This window comes from Eucalyptus grandis, chromosome 5, assembly GCF_016545825.1.
Source record: "Eucalyptus grandis isolate ANBG69807.140 chromosome 5, ASM1654582v1, whole genome shotgun sequence".
Taxonomy (NCBI): domain Eukaryota; kingdom Viridiplantae; phylum Streptophyta; class Magnoliopsida; order Myrtales; family Myrtaceae; genus Eucalyptus; species Eucalyptus grandis.
In genome coordinates this window covers 34,166,505-34,186,433 of record NC_052616.1, presented here as the reverse complement: position 1 = coordinate 34,186,433, position 19,929 = coordinate 34,166,505, and the positions used below count along the sequence as shown (strand labels likewise).

Here is a 19,929-nt window from a genome sequence, read left to right as displayed (position 1 = left end):
GTTTGTCAATTCGTGCAATAAGTGAGTCCACTAGATGATCTATTCTAATCACCACTTTTGTCGGCCATATGGCTTGTTGACTGGTCAAGTTTATCAACAATTTAACAATGATCCAACATCAAACAAAACAAATTTTGTGTCAATCAGCCAGTCGGAATAATGCCATCATATGCGGTATTCAATGAAAATAAATCCATTTGTTCACACCTATTAGATAGCTTAGTTTATCCTTAAGCATCATTATTTTCCAAATTTCTACTATTATTAATAGATTAAATATTATTCTTTTGCTGTTACACTTGATTGTGCGTGTTATTATATATGTCTTGATGGATCATGTGGTAAATTATTATATAGCAAGAAAAAGACTTCTCAACGGTTGGGGATGAAATTTCGAGGAAGCCAACAAAGTAGTTTTTATTAGTGAGCCCATGACTTAGCTCACGAGAATCCACCACCCTAAAGTTGTTCCATTGTTTTGTACAATAATTTTGTCAACCTCATAGAAGCTTGTGTCAATAAGATAATCTAAATAATGTGGTGGTATGTAGGGGTGAGCGGTTCCAGGTTCCTTACAGGTTCTGTTTGAAACTACAGATTGTGAACAGTTGATCCACATAATTCAGCATAAGACAATATGTAGATTAACAATTTAGTTGTACCAATTTCTATGTGAGTCCACAATACTTTTATTATTTGGAATTTCAATCTCCAAAAGATTAGAGTTATGTGGTAAAGCAAATATAAACTATTTATACACTACATATAGAGACAACTTTAATGAGATTTTGTTAACCGATACATAAACTTTTATTATATCATATATTTTTAATATGCATGAAGCCTAAACTTTTCGCAAGGCTTGTACACCGACTTTCTTTTTTTTTGTTGTTGGGTCGAAGAACACCAACTTGATTGCTTTATCATGTGCAATATGGGAATACAAACTGCTTCCTTTTTTAAGACCGAAAATCCCTCACAAACACTACGCCAAATCCTGCAACAAAGAGTATGGAAACTATAATTCATAAGGAAGATGTTGAAATGATTTTTGAGAAATTCGATATGATGGTAAATTTTCTATACCATAATAAGAACTTAGTGTGATTTTTCGGTATAGATCTAGCTAATTGTAAATGATGCAACGAAGTGTTTATTATTACAAGGTTTAACAAATAGTGTAATTCAAGTCAAAACAAAGCGAGAAACGAATCATGAAATCTAGAAACAAGCATGGAAATTTCGAACTTGTGCTATTTCACACGAACACTTTAGGATTCACACATGCATGGCTTTGGGACTCTGCAAATAAATCACAAGAGTGGCAAACATGGAATTTGGTCCTGATCAAATGAAAACATGAACAAGAGAGGGAAGGAATCAGCGGGCTTTACCATGATGAGCAGATAGCAGAGTGCGTGAATTGCGGTCTCCTTACGTGCGTCGCTGGCTTCTTGTTCCTCCTCAAGATCACCGAATCCTACACCATTTTGACTCTCCAGCTTTTTCTTCCGCTCATCGCTTTTGAATCTTGTCTGATTCTGATTTTCCATCACTTTCTAGCTCTCGCCCTATTCTCTCTTTTTGCATCACCCAAAGCCATCCCACGCTCGAAGCTCACGATCGGTTTTACTTTTTCAAAGGATTCCCATCTTTCGCATTTATCTCTTTTTTCGAAAAAGAACCACTGAATCCTTTTCTCATTCTGTCTCCACTGCTCACGGACAGATTTTCCTTAATCTGGGAAAAGATAATGCTTCTTTTTATAGGACTACAACTCACTCGCAAACATTTATATGAAAGAAAAATTCTACAGCAAAAAGCACGACAATCATAATACACGTGGAAAATGTTAAAATGATCTCCGAGAAATTTCATATGATGTTATATTTTCTATATCTTCATGAGAAAAATTTACTGTAATTTGAAGTTTTGAAATGTAATTTCTACATTGTAATTTTATAATACATAATTTATACATTTTCGAAATGACGCAATAAAATGTCTATTTTTAGAAATTAACACATATATTTGCCAAAGTTTCCTTTAAATATTTACTTATCTAAATAATTACTAAAATGATTTGCACAAGATTAGTGTAGTGTTAACATTTTTGTTAATTCTGAAAAGTAACCTAAATTAATCCTTCACTTCCAGTGCATAGCACGGGCATTTTAGGTAATATAAAATGATGTTGGGATAGGAAGATCCAACTTATGTAAGACTTTCTCCCCAGGGAGCGTAGCGGGTACTGGTAATGTCATAGTCATGTGGCCCCCGTGGATAAAGACGGAGGAACAAACAGAAAGGCTGGGTTCTTTTTAATTAACGCTAAAATTTGAACACGCTGCCAGTAAGCATGAAGATGTTACTTTTCTTTCTTTTTTAGTAGGCCAGTAGCTAAGCGCCCATTATGAGTATTAATTTTATTTCTTGACAATATTTTAGTATACGTACCATACCCTAAATTCATACTTGAATTATAGAGTATGATCGTCCATCCTATAAAGGACGAAACCTTTAATGAAAACCAACCAATTATAAAAAGTCAACTTCATCTAAAATCATTCATTAATCATTCATCAATCATTCATCAGGTAAAACTCATACTTATAAAACTTTAAAAACTTCACAACTTAGCAAGGCACAATTATCATTATTTATATGACATTAAGTCATGAATAATGCAATTTTATTTATAGGTATTGACTATATGCAACATGAAATTCATGGAATATCAAGAAACCCCATGGTCTTATCCATATATATGTATTTGCACAACCCAAGTCATAATTTTTCTCAAGCATATTGGCGTGAAAGAGATTGACCTATTGCGTGCAAACTATTATAAGTCTAGCTACTGGCTTACGGGTCGGAGGCCTAGATATAATTTATTTATGAGGGCTTATTGGATGTTTTATGGACCTTTAGGGTAGCTATGATTATAGAAAAATAATAATGAAAGAGGGTTAGACCTATCATATACTTAAATTGTGCATATAATTATATATCTGATGAGTAGTCTTATGTTACATTATTATTTATAAAAGAGAAAACAGCCTCTCAGAGGTTGTGAAGGCCAATTTCGACGAAGCCAGCAAATTTTGTCTTATTAGTCAGCCCAAAACAAAACCTAATGAAAGCGAATACTTCATTTTTCATTTAAGAAAAAGGAAAACAAAGACTAATTAGGTGGAAAGCCATTCCCTCTCTCAAGCCGACACATTAATTTAAAAATCTATCTCATGTTGAATGTCGTACTCATCTAGAACCTAACAAAAATTCAACATCAAACCAAGAAACTTCTGTCAATAAGACAATATGAATGATGCCATGCTATGTCGTCTTCAGTGGACATAAGTTCCTATGTTGACACCTATTAGGTATCTTGGTCCATCCTTAAGCACCATCATTCTCTAAAGTTCTAATATTAGTAATAGATGTCTAACATTATTGTTTGCGTCTATGTCCTCTAGTGCAAGAATAAATAAACAAGAAAATTAAAATGCGGATGCACTACCCTAAAACGGTCCATTGGGGCTTATTGGATGTTTTATCTTACTCAAATCAATAAAACCCTTTGATATTGGCGATTTATGCTTTTTTTTTTCTCTTTTTAAAATGTGACGCACTTTATTGGGTATTACTATTGTATATTGCTCAAGCGATGGTGTTAGAGATTTGAACGTACAAGATAATGGAGAAGTGATAATCAAATTGAAAAGAAAGTCTTTTAGGGAAAAAAAAGGATTTTGGTGCATCATTTGAAAAATTGGTAACTTATTGGCAACAAAAAAAGACTTATCACTTGACTAAATTCCATACATAAAAATTCCGAACTTTTAATATGTTTCTTATCTTTTCCTTTTATGCAAAATTCAAATGTAAATTTTAATTTTTTGTGCCTTATTAGATGTCATTTGGTCCGTTCATATTCTAACAGGTCAAGTTTATAATTACAAAAATTTTGTGGGGTGGAAGTCTACAAAGAGATCAAAAGAGGTCAAATATTTTATGGTGGTGTGACCATTATGAGTGGTTCCGGTACTACAAAGAGCTCGAGGTACTGTTGTGGATGCATATTATTTTAAATAAGTTGTTTATAGCAATGTTTTGAATACGCAACTACCAGGAAAATTAAGACCTTAAATTAAAAATTAGCACCTACCGTTAAAGTGGATGTACTTTATTATTTGCCTCTCTCATTTAAATAATTTCAGAGGATGCATATTGTTTCTTCTTTTTTTTTTTTTTCTCGTTATTTTATAGATGATATTTGTCTCTTTTTGGCGGCTGGCAGAACACACCCAAGGAGAAAAAGAGAGAAATTTCTTGCTAAGGTTGGATTGGTCGAATAAGTGGGAAGCAATTATGATATACTTTTCTGGTTCAGTTTGCTCACTAAGTGCGTCATCGCCATCTCTTCTTATGCCTTCCCAAGCCTTTTATATACCTCGCTTCTCACCCCCCCTTCTCATCACCTTTCTCTTCATATCTCAAAACACACAAATCACAAAATCACTTTCCATTTAATTTGAAGCACTGTTCGTCAAGCTTGGTGAAATGGCAATGTCGTCAGAGAACGAACACCCAGTGAAGGCTTTTGGATGGGCAGCCAGAGATTCTTCGGGACATCTCTCTCCCTTCAAATTCTCAAGAAGGTAATATACCTTTATTTTTCTTTTCTTTGTTTCTGTTTTCTTGGTGCAGCTGAAAATACCACAAAGGTGAGATCTTTTTTCTCAAAATGCATTAATTATCTTTTTTTATAGGGCCACTGAAGAAAAAGATGTGACTTTTAAGGTATTGTACTGTGGCATATGCCATTCTGATCTCCACAATGTCAAAAACGAATTGGGAATAACTTCTTATCCTGTTATACCCGGGTATGAGTTCTAAACATGTCATCCTTTTTGCTTTTCTAAAATAATAAAAACTGTTGAAGAAGTAATTTTACTAATTAGTCATTGTATGTAGGCATGAGATTGTTGGTGTGGTCACTAAAGTAGGCACCAAAGTGACAAAATTCAAAGTTGGGGACAAAGTGGGTCTTGGGTGTATGGTTGGATCATGTCGCTCTTGTGCAAATTGCAAAGACAATCTTGAAAATTATTGCCCCAAGATGATCCTGTCCTATGGTACAAAGTACTATGATGGAACCATCACTCATGGTGGTTAATCAGACATCATGGTATCAGATGAGCATTTTGTAATTAAAATCCCTGACAACTTGCCTCTTGATGGTGGTGCTCCACTCCTTTGTGCTGGGATTACTGTTTACAGTCCACTGAAGTACTATGGGCTTGATAAGGTTGGAATGCACTTAGGGGTTGTTGGGCTTGGTGGGCTTGGGCACATGGCTGTAAAATTTGCTAAGGCCATGGGCCTTAAAGTGACTGTCATCAGTACCTCACCTAATAAGAAGGAGGAAGCCGTGGACCATTTAGGAGCCGATGGATTCTTGGTTAGCCGTAATATAGAAGAGATGCAAGTATGTTAAGATCACAACAAATTATTTTCTTTTATAATGCATAGGGGCAGGGATAAATGAATATAGATTAATGCTAATATCTTTTATAAACTGCAGTCTGCAATGGATACAATGGATGGAATCATCGACACTGTCTCTGCTGTGCATGCTCTTTTGCCTTTGATCGGTCTCTTGAAAACCAATGGCAAGCTTGTCATGGTTGGTGCACCAAACAAGCCACTTGAGCTACCTGTTTTGCCACTTCTCTTAGGTAGGCCTAAGCAAGTCTTTTAAAATTTTATTGTTCGTCGTAGAAAATACTGCCTTCATTTTGGTGTTCAAGATGAGATAACGTCACTTTTTTAAGATTTAGTAAAAGGTAACCTCTAAGTTTTTTTACGGATGGGAAAAGTAACAAATAAGACTTACAATGATAGGAAGAAAGATCGTGGGAGGAAGTATCATTGGAGGGATTAAAGAGACGCAAGAGATGATGGATTTCGCAGCAAAGCACAACATAGTTGCAGATATTGAGGTTATTCCTATGGATTATGTGAATACTGCCATGGAGCGCTTGTTAAAAGCAAATGTTAAGTATCGATTTGTCATCGACATTGCCAATTCATTGAAGCCAATCTAATGATCATTCCAATGGATTACTACTTGGTTCAGCGTGGATGAAGATTACATTTCTTTTATCTTGTTTTCTCGGGTTCATGTTTTATTACTAAGATGATATTTCCACTTCATAATTTGCTTCTACTTAGTATGGTGATCATTGTCCCCTTTAAAATAATGACCAGTACTTTGAATATATAGCAACCACGCTTTAGGTTGCCATTCTAAAAGTATGCAAAAGGGTTCCTTTTATGTGTACTAAGAAATTCATGCACTCAATGCCAATGCCCTTTCTCAATATTTTTTGTGACCGTGTGAAGGAAACATTAAACAACACCGAGGATTTCGTCGATTAACAAGACGTTTCAAGATCCAATTTCTCATTCGATAACAATTGTTAAAGCATAAACAGTATGCTTAACCCACATAATACGCCATACTATTTTAAAAAATATGTCATGAAAAATTGAGAAAAACTATCGATGTAGTTTTGAAAATAATTTGTCGAAATTTCAAAAAAAAAAAAAAAAAAATCGTCACTAACTTGTGTCACAACACCACTTTGCATCCTCTACTTTAAAAATTGACACTACCGTGAGACTTATAATTAGACTTTAAATCACATCATATATCAGTTGATGTTATAGTTTATGAAATTGTCATTTTCTTCCAAAAATACATAGCAACAAATAAGTACATACGAAACTAATGCATTTGTCCATTCTCAAACATAAGGAAAAAAAATATGTTACAAAAAAAGGAAAAAATAGTCGCTGACTTGGGAGAGCAGGTTGATAGTTTACATCACTGTTTTGGCCCAATAAATGCTAAACTGGCAATCTATGTTACAAATATGTACGTGGTGATACACTTAACGAAAGGACTATAATGACCAAACTTTTAAAATTAAGGGATTTGATTGGACAAACAAAAAAAGTTCAAGAATCCCATTAATCATTGAGGATGTGAGCCTTTGCCCAAGGCCAACGAGGGCCTGTGAGCCTTTGCCCACGGCCAGCAAGGGCTTGACAAACCTCGCTCGTTGCTGGCGATGGGCATCAAGCATCTTTGGCCCTAGGCAAAGCCAACCCTCACCAAATTTGGCGAGAGTGGCCTTGCGTGCTGCGAGCACCCTCACCCAACCCTCTGCAGGCATCACCGGTGATTGGCCGGCCATCAGCAAATGAGGAAGAAAAACCAGAAAAAAAAATAGAGGAAAATAGAGGAAAATGTCCTTGACTAGGTCCTTATTCGAGATAAGTATAACCGCTTTAAGTCCTAAATTGAAATAAGGTCCACTTTGGACCCCTATTTGAGAAAATGAGGACACTTAGGGTTCCTTTATGGAATTTTCCCAAAAAATTTTATTGTTCGCTAAAAATGAAGGAATGCTGAGCAAGTTGCACTTGTCTGGTCCGGGCTATGTGAAATTACGATTGATTATGTTGGGTCTCTAAAAGCAAGGCACTGAACTTCAAGCCCAAACTGATGCAAATTCAATAGCCCATCAGTGGGTAAGTGGGCCTAAGTCCACTTTAATCAATCCGAAGCCCAGGACTTTAGAAAGCAAACTCAGATGCACCTAAACGAGGCCCAAGATAGGGCGAGCCGCCGGTTTTTAGCGAGTCGACAAGGCTAGTGAATTCATGAGATTTCACGAGCTGGCTCACGATCTTCATTATATGGGCCGTTTCCGTTGTTTTATATGTGATTTATGTATTCACATGAAAAATGTTTCTATATTTACTATGATTGAGAGCCTAAAACACTTGTTAATAAAATAACTAATATATTGTTAAACGGTTAGAAGATGTAAAAGCGCTCAATTTTTATGCAACTTAATCAATGCAAAAGTTATTGAAAACCATATGTACAATAAGATGAGGAGTGGTGATATCTGAACACCATCTTTTAAGGTGCATTTGCAAATAATTTTTTTTTTCCAAGAGCAATTATCAACTTTTCGAGAGATAATGGATCTTCCACATGATGTTACAAGTTAAGTTTTTTGTCCCAAGGGTAGCATTGGAATATAAAATTTCAACTATAACTAGTATAAGTAAGTGTTTGATGTATCATAAATTGTCTTTGATAAGCGAAAAAGATTATCCTATTTCGATTTTATGCAATTTTTTCCACCAAAAAAAAGTCATAATTTCTAAATTCATTTTTAGGGTGTTTTGGAATTTCTTTCCCTTTTTTTGGAATTTCAATTTAAAAATTGAATAGAAAACAAATCATTGGACCGTTAGAGTGACAGGCCTTGCCTATCCAAACGACGTGTATCATATAATACCATACACGATGTACATTTTGCTCAAAATCATGAGTTCAAAGGTCTTTACCTAGTTGGGCAAAGCCTTGAAGGCAAAAGAAGATTCAACAGAAAGAATTAAAGCACCTAGATCTAATGAGAAGCCTAAGTAATCCGTGACCTATGAGGCTTATGTTAATGATCTAGGTTTAAAATTGATCAAGACCACTTGCATAATATATTTGAATTAAAATTAAAATGTATTGAAAGCATGTTAGATTTTTCTAGCGTAAGCAAGTCTTCATATCTGTGAATATCTGGTTCGCATAAGTAAAATATTCTCTCACATCTTAATTAGGTTTTTAATTGATTTACAATAGATTAATGATGACTCATAATTGAATTGAATTGTTTGTTAAATCAATTAAATTAAAATTGCAAAGTTGCGATTGGTATGAGCTTGAGAGAGTTCACACTAAATCTTCAGCTTAGGAAACCTATTAACTTCCCTTTCGATATTTCACCTCGAGAATGGTTGCAATAATACTCCTCCATGGTAATCTAAGGTTCTTATGAAGTATGAATGACTTTCTATTTAGAATTGTGCAAGTATAACTACTGGCGAACTCTCAATGAAATAATCTCCCTCTATCTTGTTGGTTTTAACTCTTCCAAAATACCACTCCCCATTTCTATCTATCGTTTGCATTCCAGTTCACTGCCTGTAGAGCCAGTCCAAATTCCTCTGTTTGACTCTATTTCCGGATCTAAGAGCTTGAAGTGTTGAGTTCTTGCTCAATCTGCTCTTATCAGTGTGATTCTTCATCATTGACACCTCAAAGGATCTCTACTCTTATATTTGCTTAGTGGCCAAGCAGGTATATTCAAGTTGCCATCATTTCTCTTGTTACGGTTTTTATTATATGTAAAGAAATACGTATAGAAAAAAGGTCGTGATTATTCAAAAATTGGCATCTAATGAGTCTGTTTTCATGATCTGGGTCTAATCTTTGCTGATTGAAATGATCCGAAACAAGTCACACTTGAAATCTCATACGTGAGTCCCCTTTAGCTAAGAATCGCTTCACCTATTCGATAATTGCCTGAACCAAGCTTGTTTGGATTTGCCTCCGATTTTGATTTATTTCGAGATTATAAGAAAGTGCATCATATGATAGAAATCTTTCATTGATTGTGAACCACTATCCTCTTATTATCCTGCCATTGCTGAGGCCAAATCTATGTGTGCTTTTGTTATGTGTTTCCTGCACTTTTTTGCTCTATTCTGTTAATCTGAGTCCGTGGGTTGATGTTTAGGCTTGAACGAAAGTCGAACCATGATTAAGGATCGGTTAGTAGTATAAACTCTTGAATCTCATTAGTTTGGATTGAGATAAGCCCTTCGTTAACGTCTTTGCTTTCTTTGATTTTCCCGCGGTAAGCTCCTTCTTTCCTCTGCCACAGGCAAACTTCCAGCTCCATCGATGCCACTTTTAGCATCACGACTGCTCATCTTCCATCTAACACCACGAAGCTCTAACAAAATGGAAGATCGATGCCTGCCAACAGAGGCGATGGACAGAAGAAGTGCGTCTCCCTCAAACAGAGTCCCCAGCGAACTGACGGCGATTGAGGCAGGCCAACGGAGGCGACGGACTACCACTGCAGACTGAAGTCGTGGAAACTGGTGATGTAGCTTTGGGTGAATGATTCTCTCCATAGGGTCTGGGCCTCATGTAACTTGTTATAAAACAGGTGACGTTTGGCTCATCTGAATTTGATTGAGTTGGAGTAATGCTTGAGTTGGATTTTGAATTCAATATGTATGGTGCTATAGTTGCATGGGAACTTGGAAAATGTGTGGTTGAATTTGTTCCAAAAACACTGAATCGGTGTTTCTTCATAATCCTAGTCTATGGATGCTTGATAGTGAATTCATAGGTTATTGACATTACACGCTGCAAAATCAGCAACAATCTCTGGAAGGTTTAGCTTTTCTTTCTTTGTTTTCATAGGTGGCAATTTATTGAAAAGAAGTCGGTGAAGTCTAGTCTCAAAGGAAGTGGGTGTACATGGGTTGGTTCAATCCCCTCTTCAGAAAGAAAAAGAAAAGAAAAAAAAACTGAGCCAATCCGGGTGCTGTGGGCTAAGAGGGAGGGAGGGAGGGAGGGAGGGATTTGGGTGCTTTTGAGGCGTCTACGAAATATGGATGTGTAGTATGTTCTTATCATACAGATGTGCAATTCGGAGAAAATTTGATCACTGGGATAGGGCTCTGCTCTATGTTTTATGAGGCGATTGAAGAGCCAAAACCATGGAGGAATGAAGAAGTTGCAGTGAGATGGCAAACCACCAGGAAAGATTGCTGAAGGGAGTCCTTTGACTACATCTTGACTTTGGCAACTAGGGAGAATTGAAAACCAAATTTTCTTGGAGTGTGAGAGTAATATGAACATTGGTTGACATTGTGGAATGTGGATATGAAAAGAAATATCACCGAAACACGGAGTTCACATGAGTTATTCAGTAGAATAGAAACAACGCACAAGAAGCTAATTGTTGATTCTGAATTCTAGGCCTTTGCAACACTTTAGGATTCTCTTTTGATCCTAATGTGCCATAGCTTTTATGAAGGAAATTGACCGAGAAGCTAAAACTCCTGGATGCTTCCTGAATGTTTGAGTGAAACCTCATTAATGAAGGATAAACTTCGAGGTACCAATAATAAAATACATTGGAATGAGCAACATCTAGTTTCTCAAATTAGTTGCTGTTTTTTGCTCAAGTGTTGTTAGAGCCACATCAGTTTAAGTGTTAGGTGGGATTTGCATATGTATTACAAGATAAGTATATATTAATAATCATTACTTCAAATTTTGTGACCAGTATATTAATCAGGACCTGCAAGATCTTGATCTTCCAACCACAAGATATGGATTCATTCCATTAGTAGCTGCATATTGATACTGAAATGTTTCTACTGCTAGCAACTTGATGCTGATTTTCTGTTGAGTTGCCTATTGTCCACTTTTTTTTTTCTCCTTAAAAGTAAGTAGATCTATTTGCCTTTCTCGTATAAGGCAAAGCTTGCTCTGGACAACCTTGAAGTTCAGTCACTAGGTGATATGTTACTTTTTCTTCTACTAAGATGATTAGTGTTTCAGTCTTAATTATGACGCTGCCATGATCTAATATTTCATGTTTACTAAGCTTGTTTAGAACTCATACAATGTTTGTCGTGGAAATAAAAGTTAAAACGTAGTGAAACATGATCTATTTCATTGAGATCTGAGCAGTACGTGAAGTAGCTAATCTAGATTACAGACATTGTCCGTTTAAGAATTAGTCTTGAAAGAACAAGTTCTAGTACAAGGTGAAGAAGCAAGAGACCTACCATCGAAACAAAAAATTTAGGGAAAAAAGATAAACCATGAAAACTCTGACTTTGAGAGCTTGAGATTTATAGTTCATGCTGCTCCTAAGTGATATGATTATGAGTCAAAAGCATTGTGGAAAACATGGACTAGCTCATTGCCTTTCTGAATATGAAACCAAGCAAGAGGAGTCATCTTGCAGATAATTGACCGCCTTGCTCAATTTCCTCCCTCTGGAGCTAAAAAACTAGCCCTAATTATGGCATAGTTTCATGATAGAGAGGATGAATCTCTAGTTGTGACGGTGAGCATGAATCCTATGCAATGTTTGGAAGATGTAGTTGATTGGAACCCATCCCACCCTAGTAACAGTATACAAGTCATCCAAAAATCATCTCTCTACGAGATCATTGGTGCAGTAGCATTATCAATCACTGGTACATATGTTGGTCATACTGAAATAAAACTAAACTTTCCTAAAATTGTTTTATTCATAAATGATTAGATGTCTGTTATCCCTTTTTAGGTATGAAGTATATTATGTCTGTGCAAATGATAAATTTGGAGGCTGTGGCTCAATGCTGGTGTTGCATTCAAATAGCTCCGAGGCATGCATTTCGAAACTTGCTTTTATTGTTGATTTTGTATCTACCTAGTTCCACTTTGTAATTGTGACATATGATAATTGATAGCTAAAGCTTATTGGAGATTTATGATTCCTTATGTTTATAACTAATGGATGTGATTTCATAGTGATTATGTTTGTCACTAATTGACTATTACACCAAATAACCATGAAATTTAATGGAGGTTTATGGAACTTATGTTCCATCTTTTCTGTCCTTTTCTAGTATAAATGGAAGAAAGTGGAGTTTCCGGAAGTGTCAAGAAGTCAAGTATATTTTAATTCTAAATTTCCCCGCTTTGTTTCCTTTTCCTTGAATTCTTTGTGACTTGTTAGACATTTCCGTATTCTTTTTTTATGCCCTAAAAGATTTATAGTTCTAGGAAGTGCTACAAGTTAAGCTAACATTAGTTCCTTTTCCCTGTCCCCCTTGTTTCTTCATCTCTTCTTCCTCACTTTTTTTTTCAGTGCAGTGAGATTTTTTGATGTCTTTAGTGTTATCATGTTTGAATCGGGAAATCTGCAAAGAAATCTGATAGTTCATCTCAAAGTTAATTATGCTTTCTAATATGGCATGGGCAATGTACTTGATATATAAAATCTCCTCTCTCGTTTAATAGTTGCAATTTTCTCTCCTTGCATGCATGAGAGCATGTGCCTGCTAAATTCTAGTGTATGGCTTGTGTTTCTAGTATGATTTTTCATTTTCCCGACTCTACTAACATTTCATGCTTCCTAAGCTTGTTTAAAGCTCATTGAGTTTTTACTCAAACTTTGTACTAGTATACAAGCTCTCAATCAGATTGCCGGTGTCAAGATCTCTCTGAAGTGAAATTGTCTATCTGAATTAAAAGCCTCTGAGAATCACCATATTTACAGCATGTTGTTTGTTCTCAAAGGACATTAGTTTTTATGTTGAATAGAAAATACAACTACCAAAGGTACCGTTGAAGTAAAAAATTGAAGCCATTGTTACCCCAAACACACTCCTCTTAAATTTGATGCAAGAATTTTGCCAAGGTTAATGCCCCTTAATAGAGCCTAGTTACTGTAAATTAAATCAAATGGAGCACTTCAGAGATAATTTACTTCCATGAAAACCGACAGACATTTCTGAAAATTGCTATTCTTTGGACTGAAATGTAAACTTCCTAAACTAAACATATTCTCCAATCAGCAAACTTGTTTTTGCTTGGATAGTATCTTCTTTGGCAAAGTGCTTTGTCAATTGGTTTGCTAAATTATCTCTCACACAACATATGGACATTGTTTGCAAATAGAATCTGTCTTAAGTTTCAAGCTTTTGAGCTAGGTAGAAGTGCAGAATCATTGACAAATATTGGCTGGTTTCCACAAAATTCCATCCATGTTTCCCTTTTAAGTGTGTGCCTGGTTGATGATTGTTTCCAACTATTTTATTGTTTCTTCTTAGTAATAGGGATTCGGACCAAAGGTTTTCAGATGCTAGGGAGGTATAATGGCATCGAAAGCAATTTCTCTTCTCTCGCGAGATTATTATGAACCAGGAAACCTTAACGGTATGAGCATCAATCAACCATTTTAACCTGTTGAACTGGCTGTTCGAAAGAATGTTATAATACCCCAGCTATCACCTATTTACATTAGAGTACATGAGGGAAATGATAGTTCTTATTTAAATGGATCCATTTCCATCGTTAAATACACTTTTTAAGAGGCATTTATGAGCATAATAAAGCAATTCCACTTTTTGAACCAAAGTTTACCAATTATTGAAGTCAAGCATTGTGCGTGCTAGCAACATCTCCCTGAATGACCCATTTGGAAAAAGTCCTCTAAAATCTAATACTTTGGTCTTCCTAGCACTCCTCTCCTTCCATGTTGATTGAGAAGAATTCAAAAAGCCTATTTCTCTTTCTACTTTCCAATCAGTTCTCTCAACAGGCTAGATGAAGTGCAGTAGCTGGCGCTTCTGCTGATTATAGATCTTGCTGAACAACTCTCTCTCTCTCTCTCTCTCTCTCTCTCTCTCTCTCTCTCTCTCTCTCTCTCTCTCACACACACACACACACACACACACACACACACACACACACACATGTGCGCGTGAACACACTTCTTAATGTAAATCGTTTGTTCTTTGTATCCTTGGTCTGAGAATTATCTGCGCAACCTAGGTAAATAAAGCTAGCCAGTCAAATGATTTGTAATGACAAAGGGTTGATGAAATTACAAGCATAGAACTAGTGGGTCTTTGGTTGGATAACAATTCATTCAGAAGTTAGAACCCATTCAGGAGTTTTCTAAGTCAAGGGTAAGGTGCTTATCTTTAGATGGCGGCTACACTTAATCAGACTAAGTATGGATGCTGGAGTGGAGCGGTGTTCAGCCATACAATGGTTGCTATGAATAGGTTAGTTTGGCTAGTAAACAAAAGCTAGAGTTTCAGATGCCCAGTCTTTATGTATTGGCTAATGCCCTATTTATCTGATGTAGCTTTTCTCTAGACTAGATATAGCAAGATTGCTATTTGAGAAATGGGATGTCATGTCCCTAATAGTAAGGTGTAGGAATTTATCTAGTAAACAAAAGGTAGACTTTCATATGCCCACAATTTTTTTTTTTGGCCAATTTTCAGATGCCATGTTTATCACATGTAGCTTTCCATCCATACTGGGTGTTTTTGGCCAGATTGCCATTTGAAAAATGGGATGTCATGTCCTTGGTTACGAATAAGATGAAGTACATTATCTTAATAGTTGATAATCCAATGATCAGCCTCATTAGAGAGACATCATTTTGCAATATCCCTATTGTGAATTGCTAAACATATATGGTTTTTGGTTGAGCAATTCTCCTTGAGCTCTTCAGCTGGTAATAAATCAAGAGACTGATCAGACCATAATTTTTTCAAGCCTCTGAGATAATCAGTGCTCTTTGGAAACTCATTACATTAAGAAATTATGGCCTCGAAATAATTTGTTTTCACAATGATAAAATCAACTTGGTTCATGTTTCTTCTATGTTTTGTAGAACCCTCGTACATGAATATCATTTCTCTTTGCCTTGTTTCCCCTTCTTTTCCTTTATTTGCTGTTAATGACATTGTGGAAACTGTTAATTGTTTGAGTCTTATAGATATATTGAATGCTGATATTTGGTTTTCAACTCCAAAGCCTCACAGATCATGAGATACTCAGGCTTCTCGTTAGATCTTTGTGCATCGATTCTTCCTGTTGAATCCTCTCATGCCTTTGCACAACTAGGTAAGACCTTTCAACTTATGATTCCTTGCTTTTGTGAACATCATGTACACTATTCTGATGCATCTCTGCTGCATTTTGAATGATTTGCTAATTAATTTTGCATATAACTAGTACGCTGCATGGTGCGACCTTTGTATATCATAGCCTGTTAACAAAGGAATGGCACGTGTTAGGGTGTTGGCAATGTTGCTTGCTGTGGTAGTATGATATGATGCTCATAAGACTGAATATTCCTATAGTTATAGATTTCCTTGTATGATGGTAAGTCAATCACAAAGACGGCACTAGAAAAAGTCTTCAAAATGAAGTTTGATAACATCATTTCTCTTCATTCTAGATTCTTACTATATTTTAATTATATTGGTCATTGTTCTTTTTCCTGTTAGTTATTCATTTTATTATAACCTAAGTCAAACCTGCACTTCAGGGTAGTTCCCATTCTTGAGGTGAAGTCATCGCAAAATTAATGTTGAATTAGTTTTCTGGCTCTTTGTATTCTACATGTAAGGGCGCAAAATAAGATAGTTTACTGCCTGTGTGTGATGTCAGAAACAATTATTGTTAATTATTTTATCTCAAGATGTTAAAACATTATATAACCATAGTATGTTCGGAGAGTCCCTTAAGTATAAAAATATGTGTGAATGTTATTGACTATGATTAGCATTCCATTATATGGTAAGAGGATGCAGTTAAACGTCGAGCATTCCATGAAGTGTTTTAAATTGATCGATGCACACTCTAACTAACAATGCACGTGTTATTTACTGCTGCTAATCTCAGATGTTCATCAAGGGACCAGAGAAATGAAGCGTCATGCATGTCCAAATCAGCTTTTTGCCCAGATGCTCATGTGTTTATTGAGGGTTGCAATTGTGATCGCAAGTCCATTTCATGGTTTAACTTAAGATAATTTATGGCATAACCCCTATGTAGGCATCACTTTTCTGATGCTAATATTTGTCATCTACATATTTTGCAATGTGGCTTGATTTTTCTTGACTTTTTCAAACTTTGAGGTAATTCTAGGCATGCTATTGATGTGTCAAAGCTTCATAGTTCTGGACGACATCATGTGCGATCCCTAATGATGATACAAAAGGTAAATGATTTGCACGTGATTGGCATGGATTTCTAAAGCAAAGAATTGCATTGACTAGATTTAAGCTTCCTTGTTATATCAATTATGTCGAATATACTTGAATTCATAATATCGTAGAGTCAATGACGTCATGATCATTGTTCAGTTTGCCTAGACTCAGCGTATTTCGTGAGAATGGGATTTTAGTTACCTATGACTCGGTGTATGTTGTGAGAATGTGACGGGTATATGAATTGAGAAATGATATTATGCAAATTTACCTTCTTGCTTGTTATTTATTTTATGTTTTTTGTTACCCATGCAATGATTCTTATGCCCTCTAGATTTCATATCCTAATCTAATCCGTGCATAAAGAATTTCGAACTTATAGATTTTGGTGAGAATCATAGAAACGAATATCATGTAGTGCAATGTGACAATTTAACTTCTTGATGCACAAGATTAGTGAAGAGGTTCTGTTCTACGTTGAATATCAGTTCGAGTCTATGAATTTCATGTTGTTATATGAATTGGATTGTGACAATTTTGATCTAGAAGTTTCAGAAATTTCTGAGAGAATTACCATGTGTGGACAAGCTTCAAATTGGATCTGGATTTCTTATTATATGTCCAAATTGGCTCCATTATCGTGCTACCCACAGCAAAGTTAGTCTTTTTTAAGCTTTAATCTCGAATGAATTCTAATCGGAGCACACGAATCGAGTTTTGGGTGTTTTGGTTTCTAGGGTTAGATGAAACCGAGCGTTAATGGTAAGAATTCCTTATAAATAGTCCATCATTAGGCCAATATTTACGCATGGGTAACCTTCATAAGGCTATTTTCTTTTCTTAAAGCATGTTTAATTGAGTATAAGTTCGAGATATTCACAAGATTTTCGGTTATTGGCCTCTCTCTTGATCTCTCGATAAATTAGAGATTTCATTTCGAACTAAAGCATTGAATCGGCATTTTTCGTTTATTAATGTATATTAAAAGGGAAATAGAGCTTTGGTTGCGCTCTAAATGGGTCGAATTTGCTGCGTTTTAATGTCGGGTCTGTAACCGTCATACTGCGCGGTGCCTCCGTTGTCGGGGCTCACCTTGTTGCCGACGGCGATATAGCGGATCCTGACGCCGAGCGAGTAGTTCTTCACGTTCCTCTGCACCCACGAGTTCGCGTTGGCAGGGTTCAAAGCCAGGGCCTGGAGGTCCGAGTTGGGGACGCCGAGAATGAAAATCAAAGGAGAAAGAAATTATTGAGAACAAAAAAGAGAGGAACCAGCAACAGCCTTCACATAAACCCAGATCTGAGAGAAGAAGAAGACAATGGATCCTCCGCTACAGGACAGGAAATTCCCATCTATGATGAGGCTGCAATCTCTAACCACAGTAACGCCCAACAAAATGCAGAACCCATCTCCAGCAGAAAAGCTGCAGTCATGCCATCTCCGTCCAACGCAGTGGCTGCAAATCATAGATGAACATTAGATCGGGGAAAAAAAGTTGTTGACGATGGTAACCGAAGTACCTGTGGGTCGAGTGAGCGATATGAAAATACTGGAAATTGCTGTACCTCTTACACCACCAACAGGAGACGGTTGGATCTGCATAGATCAGATGCTGCAGCAAGGAGTGAGGAAATTACGCGCACAGATCTGGGCATTGACGAAGATGGCAGCGCTTCAAACTCCCAGCAGCAACGCCCCTATTCTGCAGCTGTGGCTTGTGTTTGCAGGGACACTTTTGGAAGGATCATTAATGGGTTTACTAAATCTATCGAGGCGAAATCAGCTGAACTAGCAGAGGCACAAGCGTTGGTAGAAACCCTAGACTTTGTCTCCTCAAAGATTGCCCCGAAAAGATCAGAACGAGAGATAATCATACATTCTGATTGTACTACACTAGTGGCTGCGATTCTATCTTCAGATACCCTTAATTGGGAGATTCAGCCTTTGGTGGACCGGGCCAAGCGCAAGATGGAAGAATCTTCAGGTATCACTTTAGCCCACTGTAATCGAGAAACAAACAAAGTAGCTGACTGGCTAGCTAAAGCTCAACGTATCGGGTACCCTCTTCGAAATTGGGTTAACAATCCTCCATCTGCTCTTTTGGATTTATTATATGTTGATGCTAGTATGGTTTGTACTAAAAACTCTTCCTATTAATGCACCTTAGTTTACTTGCTCAAAAAAAAAAAAAAAAATGTCGGGTCTGTAACGGGGCATGATGGGTCGCAAACCCGGTGGAGTGATACGGCGAGAGATTGTAGAAGATCGTAGCCCATCATAGCAAACCCCACGTGCAAAAGAAGCGCAGGTGGGCCCGTGACATGACTATTGGGCTCTGCTTTCAGTGCGGTTTTTTGCATTATGCTCCACATGCTATACCTCGTTTCTCTATTGGCAGTCTTGGTACATTTTCGCTACGAAAAATCGAGATAAACTGTATTCATGCATAATTTTCTAAAAGTCAGGTGCTGCGAAATTACTTTGATATGAGAAACTAGATACTTTTGAAAAAAAAAATTGTTCTTTGAAAATATTTATCTTTTAAATACAATATTTTGAGTCATTTTTTAAGTATGCTGCCATCAAAAATTTATTCTTCGAACTAGCACTATGAGATTATTTAAGGACCATGTTGTTTTATGTCTTTGTTTCAACTTAGATGAAGAGACAAGAAATCTCATCTGATAACATGAATGATTGGTTGCCCAAGAGACAAAAAATTTCATATGTTATTTGAGCATTTGTATTTGGAAATTTCACGTGATTCAATGTGTGCTTGACCACCACAATGCTTCACATATTGAGATCGGCAAAATTGCTCGGGTAATTGTGGACTATCCTTTACATCCCAGTTTTGAGAATACACATGGTGATGTGTGTGTTTGATCACCAAAGTAGATTCACTAATTGAGACTCATGCGGCACTCAAAAATCTTTTTTTTTTTTTTTATGGGATGTTTACCATCTCATGGTATATGATTACATCGGAAAAGAACAAAAAAAGTCCCAAACCTATTATATTGATATCAATTTAGTCATAAACCTTTTAGTTAAATCAATTTAGTCATAAATCATTTCACATTAATATCAATTCAATCTATTTAGCCAATTTTGACCTGAAATCACTAATGTGAATGTTGGCAATCCTATGTGGCACGGTTGATGATGGCGTGAATAATTTTTTAAAATTTTTTATATTTTTTGTTTGAATTTTTTTATCAAATTTTTTAAAATTTTCCCATTTTCCTTTCC

The 19,929-nt window shown here is 36.2% G+C and overlaps 1 protein-coding gene across 1 annotated transcript; it reads left to right on the top strand.

The window, feature by feature from the left end:
• Positions 1-4,478: 4,478 nt before the first annotated feature.
• LOC104444782 (probable mannitol dehydrogenase) lies at positions 4,479-6,222 on the top strand. The gene is given in 4 exon segments (XM_039312381.1): positions 4,479-4,886; positions 4,978-5,491; positions 5,588-5,741; positions 5,908-6,222. Coding segments are annotated over 4 exon segments (1,194 nt in total). The 5' UTR covers positions 4,479-4,563; the 3' UTR covers positions 6,111-6,222.
• The last annotated feature ends 13,707 nt before the right edge of the window (positions 6,223-19,929 follow it).